General features: G+C 56.5%; 1 protein-coding gene across 3 annotated transcripts in view; it reads left to right on the plus strand.

The window, feature by feature from the left end:
- The window catches only part of CNKSR2 (connector enhancer of kinase suppressor of Ras 2), a 194,839-nt gene that overhangs the window by 72,586 nt on the left and 104,620 nt on the right, over positions 1-17,633 (plus strand). For all 3 annotated transcript variants that reach the window (XM_032972647.2, XM_032972648.2, XM_032972649.2), the window contains exons 3-4: positions 2,824-3,185; positions 4,305-4,392. In XM_032972647.2, coding sequence (XP_032828538.2) covers positions 2,824-3,185; positions 4,305-4,392 — 450 coding nt within the window. The remainder of the gene's footprint in view (positions 1-2,823; positions 3,186-4,304; positions 4,393-17,633) is intronic.

Here is a 17,633-nt window from a genome sequence, read left to right on the forward strand (position 1 = left end):
TGTGTGTGTGGTGAGCTGTGACAACCTGCGCTGTGAACCCCGGAGCACCTGTGTTCGATTCCCAGCCACGCCTAACAGTCGTGCCGAACCTTGTCTAAACGTACTATGGTCCTGCCGTAGACCGACTCAGCCATAAGTGAGTACCTGCTGTGCCCTGTTGGTGTGGTTCTGGCCAAGCCACCCCTTGTGCGTATGCCAGGCTTAATAGGTGCTCACTAACAGTACTTACCCCAACATAGTCTACAAGGCTGTAATATAGAGGGGGGTTTATCTTTGTGTTTTGTGTGTGAATGTCGGCGAAGTGGTTAGCGTGCTGCACAATGATCCCGATGGCCCGGGTATTGATCCCCAGGACATGCCCAAGATTGTTGAACTTGCCCCGGGCCTGCCCTGGGCCTTCCCCGGACCTTGCCAAGGTGCACTCGACTCTGGGAGGCCTTCATCCAGCAGTGGGCTCACAAAGAGCTATCTATATGTTATTATTCTATCATTATTCCGTACCTCGAAACACTGGGCACCGTGGTGGTGACGTGTTAACTACCTTGCCTGGTATACAGGAGGTCGTGGGTTCGATCCCAACTGACGCCTGCATATTTAGAGTCTTTCGTGTTCTCTCTCCCCATGGTCACGTGGATTTTTCTCCGGGTTCTCCGGTTTTACCTTCCACATTTAGAATCAGCATCACGCGTTCAGAGTATTTGGCAGCCGTACATTTCCACGTGATGATAAGCCACTTCGTTGGGCTATCATTCGTGATAGCCAGGTCGCTTCCGAAAAATAGCTATCCAGCTCGGGGTGCCTTACCTGGTAAAATAAAAAAATAACACAGTTTCGTTTTTTAGTTTACTGGCTAGACAAAGGCGGCCTGTGACCGCAGCTTCCACTGGCGTATCAATTCCACCCTCAAACGGCATCCTGCCACCGACACTCGCTCCAACACATGGTCTCACCGGAGGTGATCTTTGTTGTTCTTGTTGTGGAGTGCGGGCGGGCGGGCGTGGGTGCCTGGGCGCAAGGGAAGAGCCATTAATGCCCGGGGCCCTGTCCAGCGTTTCACCAAAATACCGGGGAGGAGGAGGAGACGTCTGCCTTGAGTCGTGGCAAGAACCGCCGCTTCCCTTTGTTCGCGGGAGAGAGCCGGCCCGAATGTCTCTGGAGGGCTTTTTACAGGAGCCTACTTGTCGTGCCATCGTGATCACTGTCACTTTCAATGACACCCCCCCCCCCCCACTCCTTAGCTGGGGGGGTTGTGGTTTGGGGAGGCTGTAGGGGGCTGGGGTGGGGGCAGAGGAGCGTGCGGGGGCAGAGGAGCGTGCAAAGGCAGTCTCGTAAAAACTCACGCAGGACAGGAGAAGCATTAATTTATGTAGGTTGAACTTCTTCCGCACCGTACGTAGCCAACCGTGCTAATCAGAGATGTGGGTTAAGGACCAAAAACGAACACAAAAAGCAGTTCTAAAAAAATGAGTTTTCAATCCGGATGTAAAAGTGCAACAGCTCCTAGTGGCTTCTGAAAATCGGCAGCAAGAGCGTTCCAGACGGCCGCAGAAGCGCATCTTAAAGAGCCGCACGAAGCGGTGACCGCCATCTTTTATCGACGGCTGAGCCAAAAGCTGCTGCTGCTGCTGCTGCGAGGAGGATGACCGTCCGACCAGGACCCATTCCTCGTGTAAAAAGGAAAGGGCCCTTGCCTGAAATCGTCGGGCAGTTCACCACCATTGTTTCGCATGAGCCTGACACTGCTGCCGATGAGACACTGACTGTCAAATGCGGTCCAGAGGTTATTGGTCGTGTCCTACCAACGCTGCTGGCATTGTGCGCCTCCCGGACGGCTATGCAGCTGGTGGATTGTGAAAAGAAAATGCTGAATTTTGTATCATGGAGAGACAAACAGGGGACGGATGTATTATTCATGCCTTTTATTTATTTTTTTAAATCAGCGCTCGGATCGCCCGGTGTGACAATCGTGGGCAGGCGACGGCAGGGAGGTTATCGCTAATTCAGCACGCCCTGACAAACCCGCAGGCAAGCAGGGGGGTGGTGGTAGTGTTAGTGGTTGGTAATGGTGGTGGCGATAGTGTAGCGGTTACTTCCCTGTGCTACAGACCTCGCGACTAGGGTTCGATTGCCGCTCACGGCCAAGACCAGTAGCTGAACTGGTCCTGGGCCTCCCCTAAGTATACTCTGCCTCAAATGAGTACCTTGTGTTGTGTATAAACATCGCCACTATAGGGAGACAAAGGCAGCCAGGCGTGGTGCTGGCGAGGTGTTCACTAACAGCACAACAGTCTGTTAAGTTGCCCCCCCCCCCCCCCCCGCCGCTGCCTTAATTAAGCCCCGTGCCTTTCACTGCTCCCGACGCGGATTCAAGGCTGGTTTCGTTAACGGCTGTGTTTGTGTTGCTCGGCGTAGTCGTTACGAACCTGGCGACCCAAGTGAGTTCAATTCCCGCTCACGGCCGATAATTGCGGGGAAATATTTGAACCCATCCTGGGCCTGCTCTAGGTCGACTCGGCACCTCGGTCTAATAGCTGCTGCGGTCTGTAAACATCAGCACTGGGGAGTCAAAGGCTCGTGCGCTGTGCCGGCCTTCATCAGTGCTGCTCGCTAACTGCGCTCGGATGAGTGGCTGCTTTTGGGGTTACTCGCCCAGTCACTTGTGAGGTGTTCAATGGATTTTAACTCATGAGCAGTGAGGTCAGATGTGACTTGAAACGAATTGAGAGTAAATCGCAAATGCAGGGCTTGGGGCTGTGTGATTTTAATATTCATCGCCGCTCCCACCCTCCGTCTCTCACCCCTCCCGCCATCTCCGACCCACAGAACTACGGGCTGGAGACTGAGAGCTTGCGCTCGCTGTCGCAGAAACTCACGGCTTCCGCCAAGAACCTGCAGAACCTCGTATCAGGACGCGGGCGAGATGGCTGCGGCGGCTGCAGCGGCGGTGGCGGAGGCGGTCCCGTGGGGTCAGGAGCCGGCGGCGGTGGTGGCGGCGGCGTTGTCGTGGGGGGCCGGTGGCGCGAGGACGGAGCGGACGGGTTGTGCGGAGGCGGGGCCACGGGCCTGGGGGGCCCGGGCTGCATAGCGTCACCGGGCGGCGGAGCCGGCAAGCTGCCCAACCACGTCCTCACTGCAGTGGTGGAGCTCATCGGGGCCGCCAAGGCCTTCCTCGCCTGGCTGGACAAGTACGCGCGACGGTCCCCGCACCACCACCGCCGCCGCCGCCGACTTCTGAGCGACGAGGAACTTTCAGTCGTTTATTGAGACGTTTGCGCTGTGGACCAGCACCGGCATTCGTTTCCACGCCGCGCGGTGCTTATTGCGGTCGGAGGCCTGGTGTATTCCCGACGGAGTCTGCCGACTTCCCGGAGACGCCTGGCGCGGTTTTAAAAGCGAAGTGGCGCGATCTGATTGGCCGTGAGAATCGTTCTTCGGGTACCGGGAGCCAAAACAATGACGGTTTGGCGCGCCGCCGAACGCTTGCGTGCGCGTCGGGTGGTGGAGGGGGAGGGCGCGACAAAAAAATTGGCAAGATCGTCACGTGGCCTGACCCAAAAGTCAATCGCGAAGCACGATTTTGGCTGCGAAAAGCCGGACTCGTCATTAAAGCCTCGTCTAATCCGGACGCGTCGTTCAAGCCTAGTCTAATTGAGAAACAGCCGGTGGGAATTCGCGTCGAGGCTTACTTAGTCTGTGGGTTTTTATTTGCTCATTCCCTTAGTCTGGTGCAACGGGGCCAGCTCGCTGGACCTGCAATCCAGAGGTCGCCGGTTCGATTCCCTCTCCCGGCGTGGAAATTCTAACAATCGTGCAAGTTTCTTAAATTCCCCTCCACTCCCCCTCCCCCCCCTCCCCCCCCACCTGTGGTCCACCCGGTGGTATAAGTGGATACACGACATCCGTTCGATCGGCAGGGTCGCATGAGGTGGGATACTTCCACCTCTGCCAAGCCGTCTGACCAGCGTGGAAGAGTAGGCCCAATACGCCATCCAGGAGGTGGTCTTTCGATAACATTTTATTGCAAGGCCCCTTCCGATAGAATTGGCGTGAGCTGGCAATTTTCAGCGCCGCGCCTTTACCTTCATTACGCCTGTGTTTGCTTGCGGTACTAATAGGAATCGCAATCAATGATCGAATTTTATTTATCATGAGTCTGTGAGCTGTGAGTCCGTGAGCTGTGAACCCATGAGCTCATGAGCTCATGAGTCATGAGCCCGTGAGCCCGTGAGCCAGACCATGGAACCCCCCCCGGAGCGAGCTCTGCCGCTGGCTCGCCCCGTGACGCTCGTTCGCTCTCGCTGCAGGTCGTCCTTCGCGGGCGTGAGCGACACGTCCACCCGGAGGAACGACATCATCCGCCTGTGCCTGGAGCTCACGGCGATCGTTCAGCAGGTGGGAGCGCTGTCGTCATCCGCGCATGCCCCCCCCCCCTCGGCCCCCCCACCACCTCCTTTGCCCCCCCCCCGCAGATTTAAAAACGCCGACGGAAAATAAATTAGGCCTTTTAGCCTCCCGTTAGACGGCTTCTCTGCGAGCGGGCGCGCCTTCATCGCACGCCGCCGTTTGAACGTCAGTCGTTGAAACGAGTCTCTCATTTCTCCGCCGCCGCTTTTCAAGAAATGTTTGTTGACGCGCCGTCGGCCGTTTTATTACTATCCCCGGATTCTCGCCCAAATACGGCCGCGTCGGCTCTTCGTTTTTGGTGGAGAAAGAAAAACGTCAAAAAAATTCCCCCCGGGCGGTCTTTTTTTTTTTGTACTTACGGTCAAGATTCCGTCGACGAGGTCGCACCCGCTCTTCATTTCATCAGCCGCGGAGGGAGGGATAATGACGGCGATGGTAATGATGATGATACGCCGAGCCCAACGCCCGCAAACCGGGATTGGAACTCGTAGCGACCTCCCCGCTCACGCTTTCACGGCGGGCCACGCTGCTCGGAGACGTCCCGGGAGTTACCGCCCCCCCCCCCCCCCCACGTCATGACGAGCAAAACGTCGGACAAACGGCCGTCGCTCGTCACGTGGAAACTACGTGGCACGGTGAGCGTGTGGGGGGAGGGGTGCTGGGTGGGGGGGTGCGGCGGGGCGGGGTGGGGGGAGATCCCTGCACCGGGCTGCGTTTGGAAGCCGTCTCTCTGTTGTACGCGGGGAGGTCGAGCCGTGGGTTTAAAAGAAGCTGACGCACCAATTAACCCTTCCCCCCACACCGCTACCAGATGCGCAGCCAGTGCGAGCGAAATTAACCCCCTTCCAGCGATGGGCCCGAGCGCAGCGGAAGCGATTGGGGCGGCTCGCTTTTTTTTTAATTTCTTTTTTTTTTTGCTTTTGCTCGAGGCGTTGCGATTGCGCGGTCCGGCGAAGTCACGTTTCGCGGGTCGTTTCAAACGGTTCGCGGGTTTGCGATTCGACGGCGCAACGCGGCCCTGCTCGCGAATGAACCCTTGCTCTCAGAGCGGTGGCCGATTTAACAATTTTATGCGTCGCCCGTTTTTGAATATTTGACGGTTCGTCATGGAAGCGACGTTAATTTGGCGTTCGGGACATCCTCACGGCGCCGAGGCTCGCCACGGAGGCGTTATCGCCCGGTGCAGCATTGCACAGTCCAGGCGCGTAGCTGTGCGTGTAAACCCCCACCGAGCAATTTGCAGCGCGATGCTTTCTAAACGCTGGCACGTTGCAGCACATTTTCTCCGGCAGACAAACGGCTCCCACTCTCATCGAATGAATCCGAATCGGAATCTTTAGTTATCCCGGAGGAGGAGGAGGAGGAATCCGATAAGCTACGAAGCTCTTTGTCAGTCGGGGCAAGGGGGGTGGGGTGGGGTGATCGGTGGGTTGCATCGACAAGCAATGCAAATGACGATATAAGGGCAAGGTACAGAAAAGGGTTGAGCAAGTCGCCAAAAGTAAATATTAAATAAATGACGTCGCCGTATCGCCATAGCTTCCACAGCGAGGAAAGACGGTGCGTGTTGGACCGTGGAACCGCCTGCCGTATTAACCGGGGCTTTTACGCTGGATTCGAACTGGCAGACTCTGCAAGGAGTGGCGGCAAATGCTCCTTACTGATGTGGCCGGGTCACCCCCCACCAACAAAGACAAATATCCCCCGTATAGCCTGAACAGATTGTTGGGGCAAGTGCTGCTAGCAAGCACCTACGAAGGCCGGCGCGGCACACGAAGGGGTGGCCAGCACCACGCCCGGCTGCCTTCGTCTCCCCGGCGGTGATGTTTTACACATCGTACCAGGGCACACGTTTTAAAATCTGAGTCGATGAAGGGGAGGCCCAAGAACGGTTCAGATAATCGTCACTGGTTGTTGACCGCGAGCGGGTATCGAACTCGGGTCACGGGGTTCGTAACGCAGCGCGCTAACCGCTGCACCACCCCCCTTATTTATATCTGCAAGCCGCACCTTCTCGCGGAGAGTTTTCAAGCGTGTCATTATCCCGGCTAGCGAACAAACAAAAACATCTCCGTGACCTCCGCGACAAAACTTTGACGACCAGTGCGGAAGCGATGGGGGGGGAGGGGGGTTGGGGTGGGGGTGGGGGGGGTTGGGGGGGGGGGCTGATGGAAATCGGAGCACGCCGCGTCTGCTTCGTTCGGTTTTTCTTTCCGTCCGCTCGGCCTTAAAACCGGCGTGGCCCGTCGGGAACGTTTTGCCGAGTGCTGTTGGTGAGCACCTATTAAGGGCCGACACCAGCACGGCACACGAGTTTGGGGGGGTGGGGGGGGGGGCGACGCATTCGCCGGGCCGCCGTCGATTGTTTTACGTCGCTTCAATTTTTAAACGACGCGCGGGGGGGGGGGGATCTTGGGAAGGAGAGTAAAAAAAATATATACTATTAATATCCCGGCATGGTGGAGAGAGGTGGGGTGGCGTGGAGTGGGTGGAGGAGGCGGGGGTTTGGGTTGTGGGTTCGGAGAGGGAGACAGCGGGGGAGGGGGAGCGTGTGGGAGGTTGCCGGGCGGTCTTTTTCCGACGTGCATTTTATTTCGAGCCGCCCACACCCCCGCCCCCCGAGCAATTTTGTCGTGAAATACTGGAAACATCGCGGAAGCGGCCTCGCTGATTTACTCCGCCTGCCGCGCTCGCGCTGGCAAGCTCGCGAGAGCGGGAATATTTATCTCCGCCGGGTGCTCCAGAGCCACGCTCAACTCCCAATGAAAACGTCTCGCCACGTTTCCCCCCCCCCCCCAACCCTAACCCTAACCCTACGTCTCGCCACGATTCCCCCCCCCCTCCCCGCCTTTCTCTCGCGCTCCGCATCTCGCCCCATCGCCATCGACTTCGCTTTACTATCGGCCCGATGAGACGGCGCTGGAATTCCAATTAATTTGTGCGTGCGGCCGCGCCGGCGAGGCTGGGCACAGCGGGTAGCACTCGCAACGGCGCGCGAGGGGCTTTGAACGCGGGGAGCGGTAGCGCAGCGGTTAACCCTTAAGTTTCATTCCCCGCTCACGGCGGATGCCAAGGACGATTTCTCTGAACAGTTCCCGGTCCTATCCTAGGTCACTGTGGGAAGAACCATTCTCGATCATCGCCTATTGGTGCGGAAACTTGACAGGGCATAGATAGGATTCGCACAAGCACGCAGATCCCCCGTACAGCCTTCAATAGGCTGTTGGGGCAAGTGCTGTTAGCGAGCACCTGTCAAGGCCGGCACTCAGTGGTGTGGCCGACACCCCTGAGTGCCGGCCATCGTTTGTTCCCTAGGTCGACTCAACATCTCCCCTAGGTAGACAAAGACGGCCGGGCGTGCTGCTGGCCACCCCCGCCTCCTCGTGTGCCGTGCCGGCCTTCAAAGCGGCTCGCTAACAGCACTTGCCCCTAACAGTCCGTCTTTGGAGTGTATCCCTTATTCTCCCTGCTCTGTGGAGTGTGTGAGAGAGCGAGTGGGGAGTGGTGGGATCCGCGGCTAGTGTGCTGCGATCCAAACCCGGCGACCGGAGTTAGATCCCCGGCTAGTCCCACTGTTCACACAAGTACTGATGATAGCGGGCACCCATTAAGCTCGGCACGGCGGACGAGGGAGTGGCCAGTACCGCGCCCGGCTGCCTTCGTCTCCCCAATGCTGATGTTTTACACACCATACCAAGGTATTCATTTTTATATCTGAGTCGACCTAGTGGAGGCCCGGGATCTGTCGCTGGTGTTGGCCGTGGGCGAGAACCAAACTCGGGTCGCCGAGTTCGTCACACAGTGCGCTAACCACTGCGCCACCGCTCCACACACACACACGCACGTAGAGACGTACACACGCACACACTCGCTTCTTTCCAGCAGTGTTATTCTGTTTAATCTGCCTTCTCGTATAAAATATGAGCAGAGAGCAAATTAATCAGAAGCAGTTTAATTTATTGACGTGCTACATTACTAAGCAATGTTCCTGTGTTTTTTAATATCATAATTTTTGTTCTTTCCTGGAGGCTGTGAGCAACAATTTACTAAGCGGATTAATCGAGAAGAGCAGCACACTTTTTTCCTCCCAGCGCCGGAAGTTTAACGAAAATGATTTTGGCCCCGATATGATCGATCATTCATTAATTTATTCATGTATCCATTCATCCATCCTTTTCTTCCTTCATCCTTACATTAATTAATCCATCCTTCAATCCATCAATCACTCCATCCATCCATTCATCCATCAAGCCCATTGATCCATCAATAGATCTTTACATCAATCTATTCATCCATCCATCCACCTATCCGTTAATTCCTTCATTCATCCATTCATACATTAATCTATAGATCCATAATGTTTTTTTACAACCATTAATTCATCCATCCAATTATCCATCAATCCATCCTTTCATTCATTCCACCCATCTACCCATCAACCCATCTACCCATCCATCCACCCATCCACCCACCCATCCATCCACCTATCCATCCATCCACCCATCCATCCATCCACTTATCCATCCATTCACCTATCCATCCATCCACCTATCCATCCATCCACCCATCCATCATCCGTCCATCCAGGATGCTGCGTGTGCTCGAGCAGCACGTTTGGACCGCTGAGTACATAGGTCATCGGCCGGTGACGGCCCCTTGAGCGATGATTTTTCTTTTTACATTTTTTCGTGCCGTTCGTGAATTCTAATCTCGCTCCGCCAGTCAGCCACGGTATCTCCTCCCCCGCCTCACCCCACCGTGCTTTGTGATGTGTCAAATTATCTCCGGATATGCTAATTAGCACTACGCGGCTCCCCCTTACCGCTGAACAGATTTGAAGTGCTCGGTCAAATTGTATACAGCAGCCCCTGTGTAATAGATGTTGGTTCTCTCTCTCGCTTTAGACAGAAATAATAATAAAGTCAGAGATAAAGGCGCAGCTCCGCAAGTTTGCTTGCTTACGCCGCTGATGCCAGAAGGGTCGCTGCTAACCTAGCCAGAGAGTAGCATAAGAGAGCCCCCTCTCGTGAGAGCGTATTTGGCCAACTCTTCCCCTCCATGCTGGCCATGTACGTAAGTATGTATGTTGAACTTCTTTTGTGCAGTACGTAGCCAACCGTGCTTATCGGAGGCCAGACCCTCTTGTCGGAAGAGGTGAGAGTATACCCGCGCTTTACCAGTCCGCCACACGCAAGCTTGCGAGCAACTTACCGGTCGTACATTATTGTGTTTCGACTTACGAAGCCGTTTGACTTGCGAACGGCTGTCGGGAACGGAACCCGTTCGTAAGTCGGGGGGACTGCCCGTATATAGATGGAAGACTGAATGTGAATGTACAAATTATTCAGCACACATCCTCATTTACTTGCAAAGCCCTTTGTCAGTCCGCTGTCAGTCAAGGCGGTTATCTGACCATACTTCACCAAGCTGGTCAGAGCAGGCGAAGGTGGGGGACTATGAAGGAGCGGTGATTTGGTTGTTGGTGGTTTGGTTGGGAATGCAAATCGCCGGGTCCGTCACGAGAGCGTGCCGACCACTATGCCGGCGTGTACAGATATTCCGAATGATACGTGTTATACAGATGGTTCTGAGTGACTGAGTGAGTGAGTGATGTAAATTAGAGCGATGTTCTAGGCGGGATAGGAGGATGTGGGTTTGGCACAGCTGTAGTCAAGTCTGTGCTTATAATTGGTAAAAAATTTCAGAGCTAATGACTATTTTTTTGTTTACTCTTGATGTTACGTGTATTAATGTCTTGCATTTAGAGAATTTAAATCATTATAATCGGCCACGATCTGTCGACTGCTGGATTAAGCCAATGGGCCTTCTTTCACGGCCACACAGAACAGGGCCATTGCCTGGAACGTCATCTCGTATATCTCAATATATCTATGCACGCGTTTTCTTTTTAAGGCCACACATTGTCATTGACGAAAGCAGTAGGTTATTATTATTATTCATTATTATCACACGCAGGGAGCTCAGAGCACAGCACCGCACCGCTCGCACACACTGTGAGCACATAGCACCGCTCACACACGGGAGGAATTTCAGGGAGATTGGCAAACTGCCCTGCGGTGGTGGCGCATTGTGCTGCGTGTGTTAGCGGTACTGTGAGCCACCTGCGTGTGAGTGAGTGAGTGGTGTGGTGAGCTCCCTGTGTGTGAGTGAGTGGTGCGGTGCTGTGAGCTCCCTGCGTGCGAGTGAATGAGTGGTGCGGTGAGCTCTGTGTGTGAGTGAGTGTGTGAGTGGTGCGGTGAGCTCTGTGTGTGAGTGAGTGTGTGAGTGGTGCGGTGAGCTCCCTGCGTGCGAGTGAATGAGTGATGCGGTGAGCTCCCTGCGTATGAGTGAATGAGTGATGCGGTGAGCTCCCTGCGTGCGAGTGAATGAGTGGTGCGGCGAGCTCCCTGCGTGCGAGTGAATGAGTGGTGCGGCGAGCTCCCTGCGTGCGAGTGAATGAGTGGTGCGGTGAGCTCCCTGCGTGTGAGTGAATGAGTGGTGCGGTGAGCTCCCTGCGTGCGAGTGAATGAGTGGTGCGGTTAGCTCCCTGCGTGCGAGTGAATGAGTGATGCGGTGAGCTCCCTGCGTGCGAGTGAATGAGTGGTGCGGTGAGCTCCCTGCGTGCGAGTGAATGAGTGGTGCGGTGAGCTCCCTGCGTGTGAGTGAATGAGTGGTGCGGTGAGCTCCCTGCGTGCGAGTGAATGAGTGGTGCGGCGAGCTCCCTGCGTGCGAGTGAATGAGTGGTGCGGCGAGCTCCCTGCGTGCGAGTGAATGAGTGGTGCGGTGAGCTCCCTGCGTATGAGTGAATGAGTGATGCGGTGAGCTCCCTGCGTGCGAGTGAATGAGTGGTGCGGTGAGCTCCCCTGCGTGCGAGTGAATGAGTGGTGCGGTGAGCTCCCTGCGTGCGAGTGAATGAGTGGTGCGGCGAGCTCCCTGCGTGTGAGTGTGCGAGCGGTGCGGTGCCGTGAGCTCCCTCGCTCTCCGCCGCCGTTGACGCTGGAGCGAGACCGACAGACAGCTGTGCTGAGTGCGTTCACGCCCTCGCACCACCCCGGGCTCACTGCGCTCAATACATCTTGCGCCGGCTACAGAAAAATACATGTACAGTACGGCACACACATGTACGTGTACAGTACAAGCATAGGAATGTTGCCGCGGTGCTGACGGGAGCCGCTGGAAAGAGGGGATTCCGTTCCCTCTTGTTTTCACGCTGACCCCGACGTCCCGGGCGAGGTTACATTTCGCCCACACTTTACCCCCACCGCGTGCTGACCTGCTCCCGGTGCTATGAACGGCCGCGGAAACCCAGAGGTCGCCGGTTTGACTCCCATCTCCCGTCACGAGTTTTTTTTTTTGAATCCGCCACCCTCCCCCCGCCCCACCACGCCGCTGTTGCCTCTGTCCACCCCCGGCGGCAGAATCATTGGGGTATCACCACGGTTTGCCTCCGAGCGACACGTCGCGTTTTGTGGTGGGGTAAAGTGTGCGTAGTCCCACTCGACTAACTTCGGAGCACCCATTTGTATTGCCGAGTGGATGGCAACGGTGGGGGTGGTGTGGGCGAGCAGCCAGGGGGGTGCGATTGAAAAAAGCTTTCACCGTTTCGATCCGACCGCCGCGCCGGCAGATTGAACCCGGCGCGCTGCGGGGTTTGCGTTAACCCGGTTGTTGCCGAGAGGGCGAGCGGCCGGCGGGCGTTTTGAGCGCGGGGGATGCCGCCGCGATGCGACGCGGCGCTGTGCGAAGGGGCCAAGTGAATTCATTTCTAGCCCTGTCACATCCGCTCCACGACGACATTAGCCGCTCCCCCCCCCCCCCCCCACCCCCTTTAAAATGCCACGGCGCGTGAGACGCAGCGGAGTGCGCCGAGCGGTCGCGTGAATTGCGAGCAAAGGGTTGCGAGCATCGTGGCAACGCAAGTGACGGCGGTAAACGGCTTCCGTGGTGCGACGTTGTACTTTCCGTACGTCCTAATGAAGAGCTATCCGCGTGGCCTATGAACTTTCAGAGGATTTCGGTGAATTCGCCACCCACCTTTCTCACTCGCTCACCCATCCACCCACTCGCTCACCCATCCACCCACCCAACCGCTCGCCCATCCATCAACCCACCCACCCATCAATTCACTCACTCGCCCACCCACCAATGAACTCAGTCACCCACTCACCCATCCACCCACTCGCTCACCCATCCACCCACTCACTCACCCATCCACCCACTCGCTCAACCATCTACCCACTCACCCATCTATCTACCCACTCACCAACCCACCCACCCTCTCACCCACCCACTAGCCCATCCACTCACCCATCTACCCACCCATCCACCCACTCGCCCATTTATCCACCCACTCGCCCGGTGGGCAAAACTAATGATGGGAGTCGAGAGCTATACTGGATGGGGTGTTTACCAGGTGAAGAAATATTTTCTGGGTCGCTGGCTTACATTAAGCCCTGGAGATGGGCCCCCGACGTCCACCGATATGGGGGTGTGTGGATCAGTGGCGTGTCAATGATTTGGAGGGTCGGTGCTGGCGGCGGGGGGTGGGGTAGATGGAAGCGATTGGTGGGATGATGGAATCGATTTGGGGCTTGTGACCCAGAAACAGATTTCCACACCCAATAAATACCACATCCAGTATGATACCTCTGCAGCTGTGGTCGTGGTGGCTACTCGTCACATGCCGACCACTCCAGTGCACACGGCTGCCCAGAAAAATCTGTCTGCATCTGTTACACCGCATCCATTATACCTCCGTCTCTATGATTCACAGTCGCTGGTTACGACGTGCCCCTGCCTGCTACTTCCAGTCTAACACAGCAATCCGGAAGATATCCGGTGAGAATTTCAGCGACCGATCGATGATAGCCTCCTTTGTTTGTTGTCGCTGCGATGTACCACATCTTCCAGCGGGCGTTTCTTTTTTAAATGTTCACATATTTTGGTATCCTCCACCACTGGCGGGACTTTTACCCTCTAGGGCAACGGGGCGCAGTGCTTCGTGGGAGGGGTGGGGGTACGGAAATGAAATAACAACGAAAATCTCACGGGGAAAAATTAATTATCGAGCAAAAGGGGAGCGACTGGCCTGCACCGAACGGTTCATGGGATGTACTGATTTTGAACGTTGCCTTCCGTAGAATGTATTGCGGGTTGTTTTTATTCCAATAAGCGGGATGACAATGGGCGACTGCACGGGTGGGTTGTTTTCTTGCAGATGCGTTTGCTTTGTTCTGGGCCTCCCCTAGGTCGACTCAGCCTCAAATGAGTACAGTGCCCGGTGCGGTGTGCAAACGTCGCCAATATGGGAGCCAAAGGTGGCCGCGCGGGCGTGGTGTTGGCCAACCACCCCCTCGTGCACCGCGTAACTCGCTGACAGCACTTGTCCCAACAGTCTGTTCAAGGCTATACGGGGGGGGAGGGGGATCTTTGTCTTTGTGCTCGTGAGAGCCCTTCTGCGAAACGCATGCACGCTGCACGTGGTCAAGGGGGTCGCGACTCTGTCGCGGATTTTGCAGATCTTGGGAGCCAACCCCAGCACCGCGTGACAGCTGCCGCATCCGCTCTGACCCCGAAGCCAAAGAGACGCTCGCAGACGATTTGTACACCGACTTGAGCGCGGGCGCATTTTGACCGGTTGAGCTTGTTTACTAATGAAGCCATTTAATTTATTCATTAACTTTTAATTGAGCGCAGATGGCTAACGGAGGGAGAGCGAGCTAGAGAGAGAGAGAGCGAGGGATTATGGTGTTAACAGGGCGGCTGTGCATGCGAGCGAGTGAGCGAGCGATGGGGCATGTGAGTGAGCGAGCGATGGGGCATGTGAGTGAGCGAGTGATGGAGAACGTGAGCGAGCGAGAGATGGAGAACGTGAGCTAGCGATGGAGAACGTGAGCTAGCGATGGAGAACGTGAGCTAGCGATGGAGAACGTGAGCTAGCGATGGAGAACGTGAGCTAGCGATGGAGAACGTGAGCTAGCGATGGAGAACGTGAGCTGGCGATGGAGAACGTGAGCTGGCGATGGAGAACGTGAGCTGGCGATGGAGAACGTGAGCTAGCGATGGAGAACGTGAGCTAGCGATGGAGAACGTGAGCTAGCGATGGAGAACGTGAGCTAGCGATGGAGAACGTGAGCTAGCGATGGAGAACGTGAGCGAGCGATGGAGCGAGCGAGGGAATGGGGGAGCAATGGAGCGAGCGAGGGAATGGGGGAGCGATGGAGCGAGCGAGGGAATGGGGGAGCGATGGAGCAAGCGAGGGAATGGGGGAGCGATGGAGCGAGCGAGGGAATGGGGGAGCGATGGAGCGAGCGAGAGAATGGGGGAGCGATGGAGCGAGCGAGGGAATGGGGGAGCGATGGAGCGAGCGAGGGAATGGGCGAGCGATGGAGCGAGCGAGGGAATGGGGGAGCGATGGAGCGAGCGAGGGAATGGGGGAGCGATCGAGCGAGGGAATGGGGGAGCGATCGAGCGAGGGAATGGGGGAGCGATCGAGCGAGGGAATGGGGGAGCGATGGAGCGAGCGAGGGAATGGGGGAGCGATGGAGCGAGCGAGGGAATGGGGGAGCGATGGAGCGAGCGAGGGAATGGGGGAGCGATGGAGCGAGCGAGGGAATGGGGGAGCGATGGAGCGAGCGAGGGAATGGGGGAGCGATGGAGCGAGCGAGGGAATGGGGGAGCGATGGAGCGAGCGAGGGAATGGGGGAGCGATGGAGCGAGCGAGGGAATGGGGGAGCGATGGAGCGAGCGAGGGAATGGGGGAGCGATGGAGCGAGCGAGGGAATGGGGGAGCGATGGAGCGAGCGAGGGAATGGGGGAGCGATGGAGCGAGCGAGGGAATGGGGGAGCGATGGAGCGAGCGAGGGAATGGGGGAGCGATGGAGCGAGCGAGGGAATGGGGGAGCGATGGAGCGAGCGAGGGAATGGGGGAGCGATGGAGCGAGCGAGGGAATGGGGGAGCGATGGAGCGAGCGAGGGAATGGGGGAGCGATGGAGCGAGCGAGGGAATGGGGGAGCGATGGAGCGAGCGAGGGAATCTGAAAGGTTGCGCTCGGAATGTGGATTTACCCGAGACCTCCAGAATAAATCCATCGACAGAGGCACGACCGTGGTGCTAGAGAGAGCGAGCGACATTCCGACTGCAGGGCCGGGACATTTCCTCCATCCACCCGGCAGCGGCATGGATCAAAATCGCAATTTAAAATCTTTATTTATACTGGAGGAATCCCCTTGAGCTATGAAGCTCTTTTTTCACAGATGTCCAGTCAAGGGGTCGGCCACGGCTAGTCGAGCGGCAGCTGGTCGCGTGCGGCGGGGTAAAGCGTGGGTGGCTCTCGCCTCCTCGCCCAACGGACGTCCGACTGTCACACTCGAGATATCGCAGCGCGTTAATGCGCGGCCACCCTCGACATCGAACCCAGCCGTCTTTGCCTCCCCAGATGCCCGTCCCCTAGGGGGCACGGTGAACCGGGGGCAACCGCCCCGGGGGCCCTGCACTTTGCAGGGCCGCTCGCGCTCCGACGTCACGGTGTCAGATGCAACACTCACCGCTTTAGTTTGAAGGCGCTGGATGGCCATGCCCGCGGTAATTCACTAAATCACGGCCCACGTTGTTTGTTGTTCACACGCGTTGCACACCAACTTGGCAGTGCCGGATTAAGCTCGTGCGGGGCCTGTAGCATATGTTATGAAGGGGCCCTGAATTAAAAAAACACCTAAATCAAATGTTTTACTTGCATAGTAAAGTAATTGTATTTTTTTTCATTTGCTATACAGCCAGATAATACGATAAATCGCTAACCTTGAACACCCAGTCGTTTGTAAAAGTTGAAGGCAATATAGTACTATAGTGTGGAATCACTGAACCGGACTTGATAGCTTGAAAGCATCTAGCGCGGCACCCTTGAAAGTGCGGGGCCCGTAGCATATGTCGAAACTTTTGCTACGAGGATAATTCGGCATTGCCGCTCGGTTCAGTTCGGTTATATTGCCGCCCGTCGGTCCGGGTTTTGCTCGTTCGTGGGAGTGGGGAAGGGAGCCTCGCTGGAAGGCAGCGGAAGACTTTATGGGTACGTTTGTGTTCACCGGGAGAATCTCTCTCTCTCTCTCTCTCGCTCTGCCGAGCCGATTCCAGTTTTATAAATATTGCGGTGAAGCATCCGCTTCGCTTTGTCGCGGTGCGTACGCGTGTGCTCGTGTGTACCCTGCCGGCCTTCATAGGTGTTACTCGCTGACAGCACTTGCCGCGATAAGCTTCTGAGGCTATACTGGGGAGCTTTGTCATTGGGGAGCGGTAGTGTTGTGGTTAGCGCTGTCGTGCTATGAACCTGGCGGCCCGAGTTCGAATCTGGCTCACGGCCACCAACAGCAGTGACGATGATCTGAACTGGTCCAGGGCCCTGCCCTAGGTCGACTCGGCCTCAAATGAGTACCTGGTGCGGTGTGTAAACATCGCCACTGGGAAGACAAAGGCGGTCTGGCGTGGTGGTGGCCACCCACCCCCTCGTGTACCGTGCTGGCCTTCATAGGTGCTCGCTAACAGCAGTTGCCCCAACAGTCTGTGTGCGTGTCCGTGTCTATGTGTGTCCGTGTGTGTCCATGGGTCTGTGTGCCCATGTGTCCGTGTCTCTGTGTGTGCCAGTGTGTTGGTGTGCGTGTCTGTGTGAGTCCGTGTGTATGTGTCCGTGTGTATGTGTCCGTATGTCTGTGTGTCCATATGTCTGTGTGGTGTGTCCGTGTTTCTGTGTGTCTCTGTGCGTTTCCGTGTGTCGGTGTGCGTGCGTCTATGTGTGCGTGTGTCTATGTGTGCGTGTCCGTGTGTCTGTGTGTGTGTGTCCGTATGTGTGCGTGTGTGTGTGCACGCTGTGTGCACGCGTTGTTTTTTTGTTGTTGTGCGTGACAGGGGCAGAGCATTACACGACGCTTGGTGGCCCAGTGATTGAGCGCCGCGCTTCCGGCTACTGTCACCGAATCTGCCATTATGACTCGAATACCCTGGGGGGGCGTGGAGTGCGGGGGGGGGGGGCACGTGGCTGAGCGTGTCGGTGATTGTGACGTTTTGTTGTTTGAAATACATTCCAGATTCGGGGGGGGGGGGGGGGGGAGTGTTTTGTTGGTGTGGGTAATTTGACCTCCATCCCCTCCCCTCGTGCCCTGACCATCAAGGCGGTGTCGGTGAAAAGTTGCCACTGTTGGCGAGCACCTGTTATTGCTACTCACCCTTGCGATGA

This window comes from Petromyzon marinus, chromosome 49 (genome assembly GCF_048934315.1).
Source record: "Petromyzon marinus isolate PM22_M1 ecotype Great Lakes invasive population chromosome 49, UKy_Petmar_22M1.pri1.0, whole genome shotgun sequence".
Taxonomy (NCBI): Eukaryota; Metazoa; Chordata; class Hyperoartia; order Petromyzontiformes; family Petromyzontidae; genus Petromyzon; species Petromyzon marinus.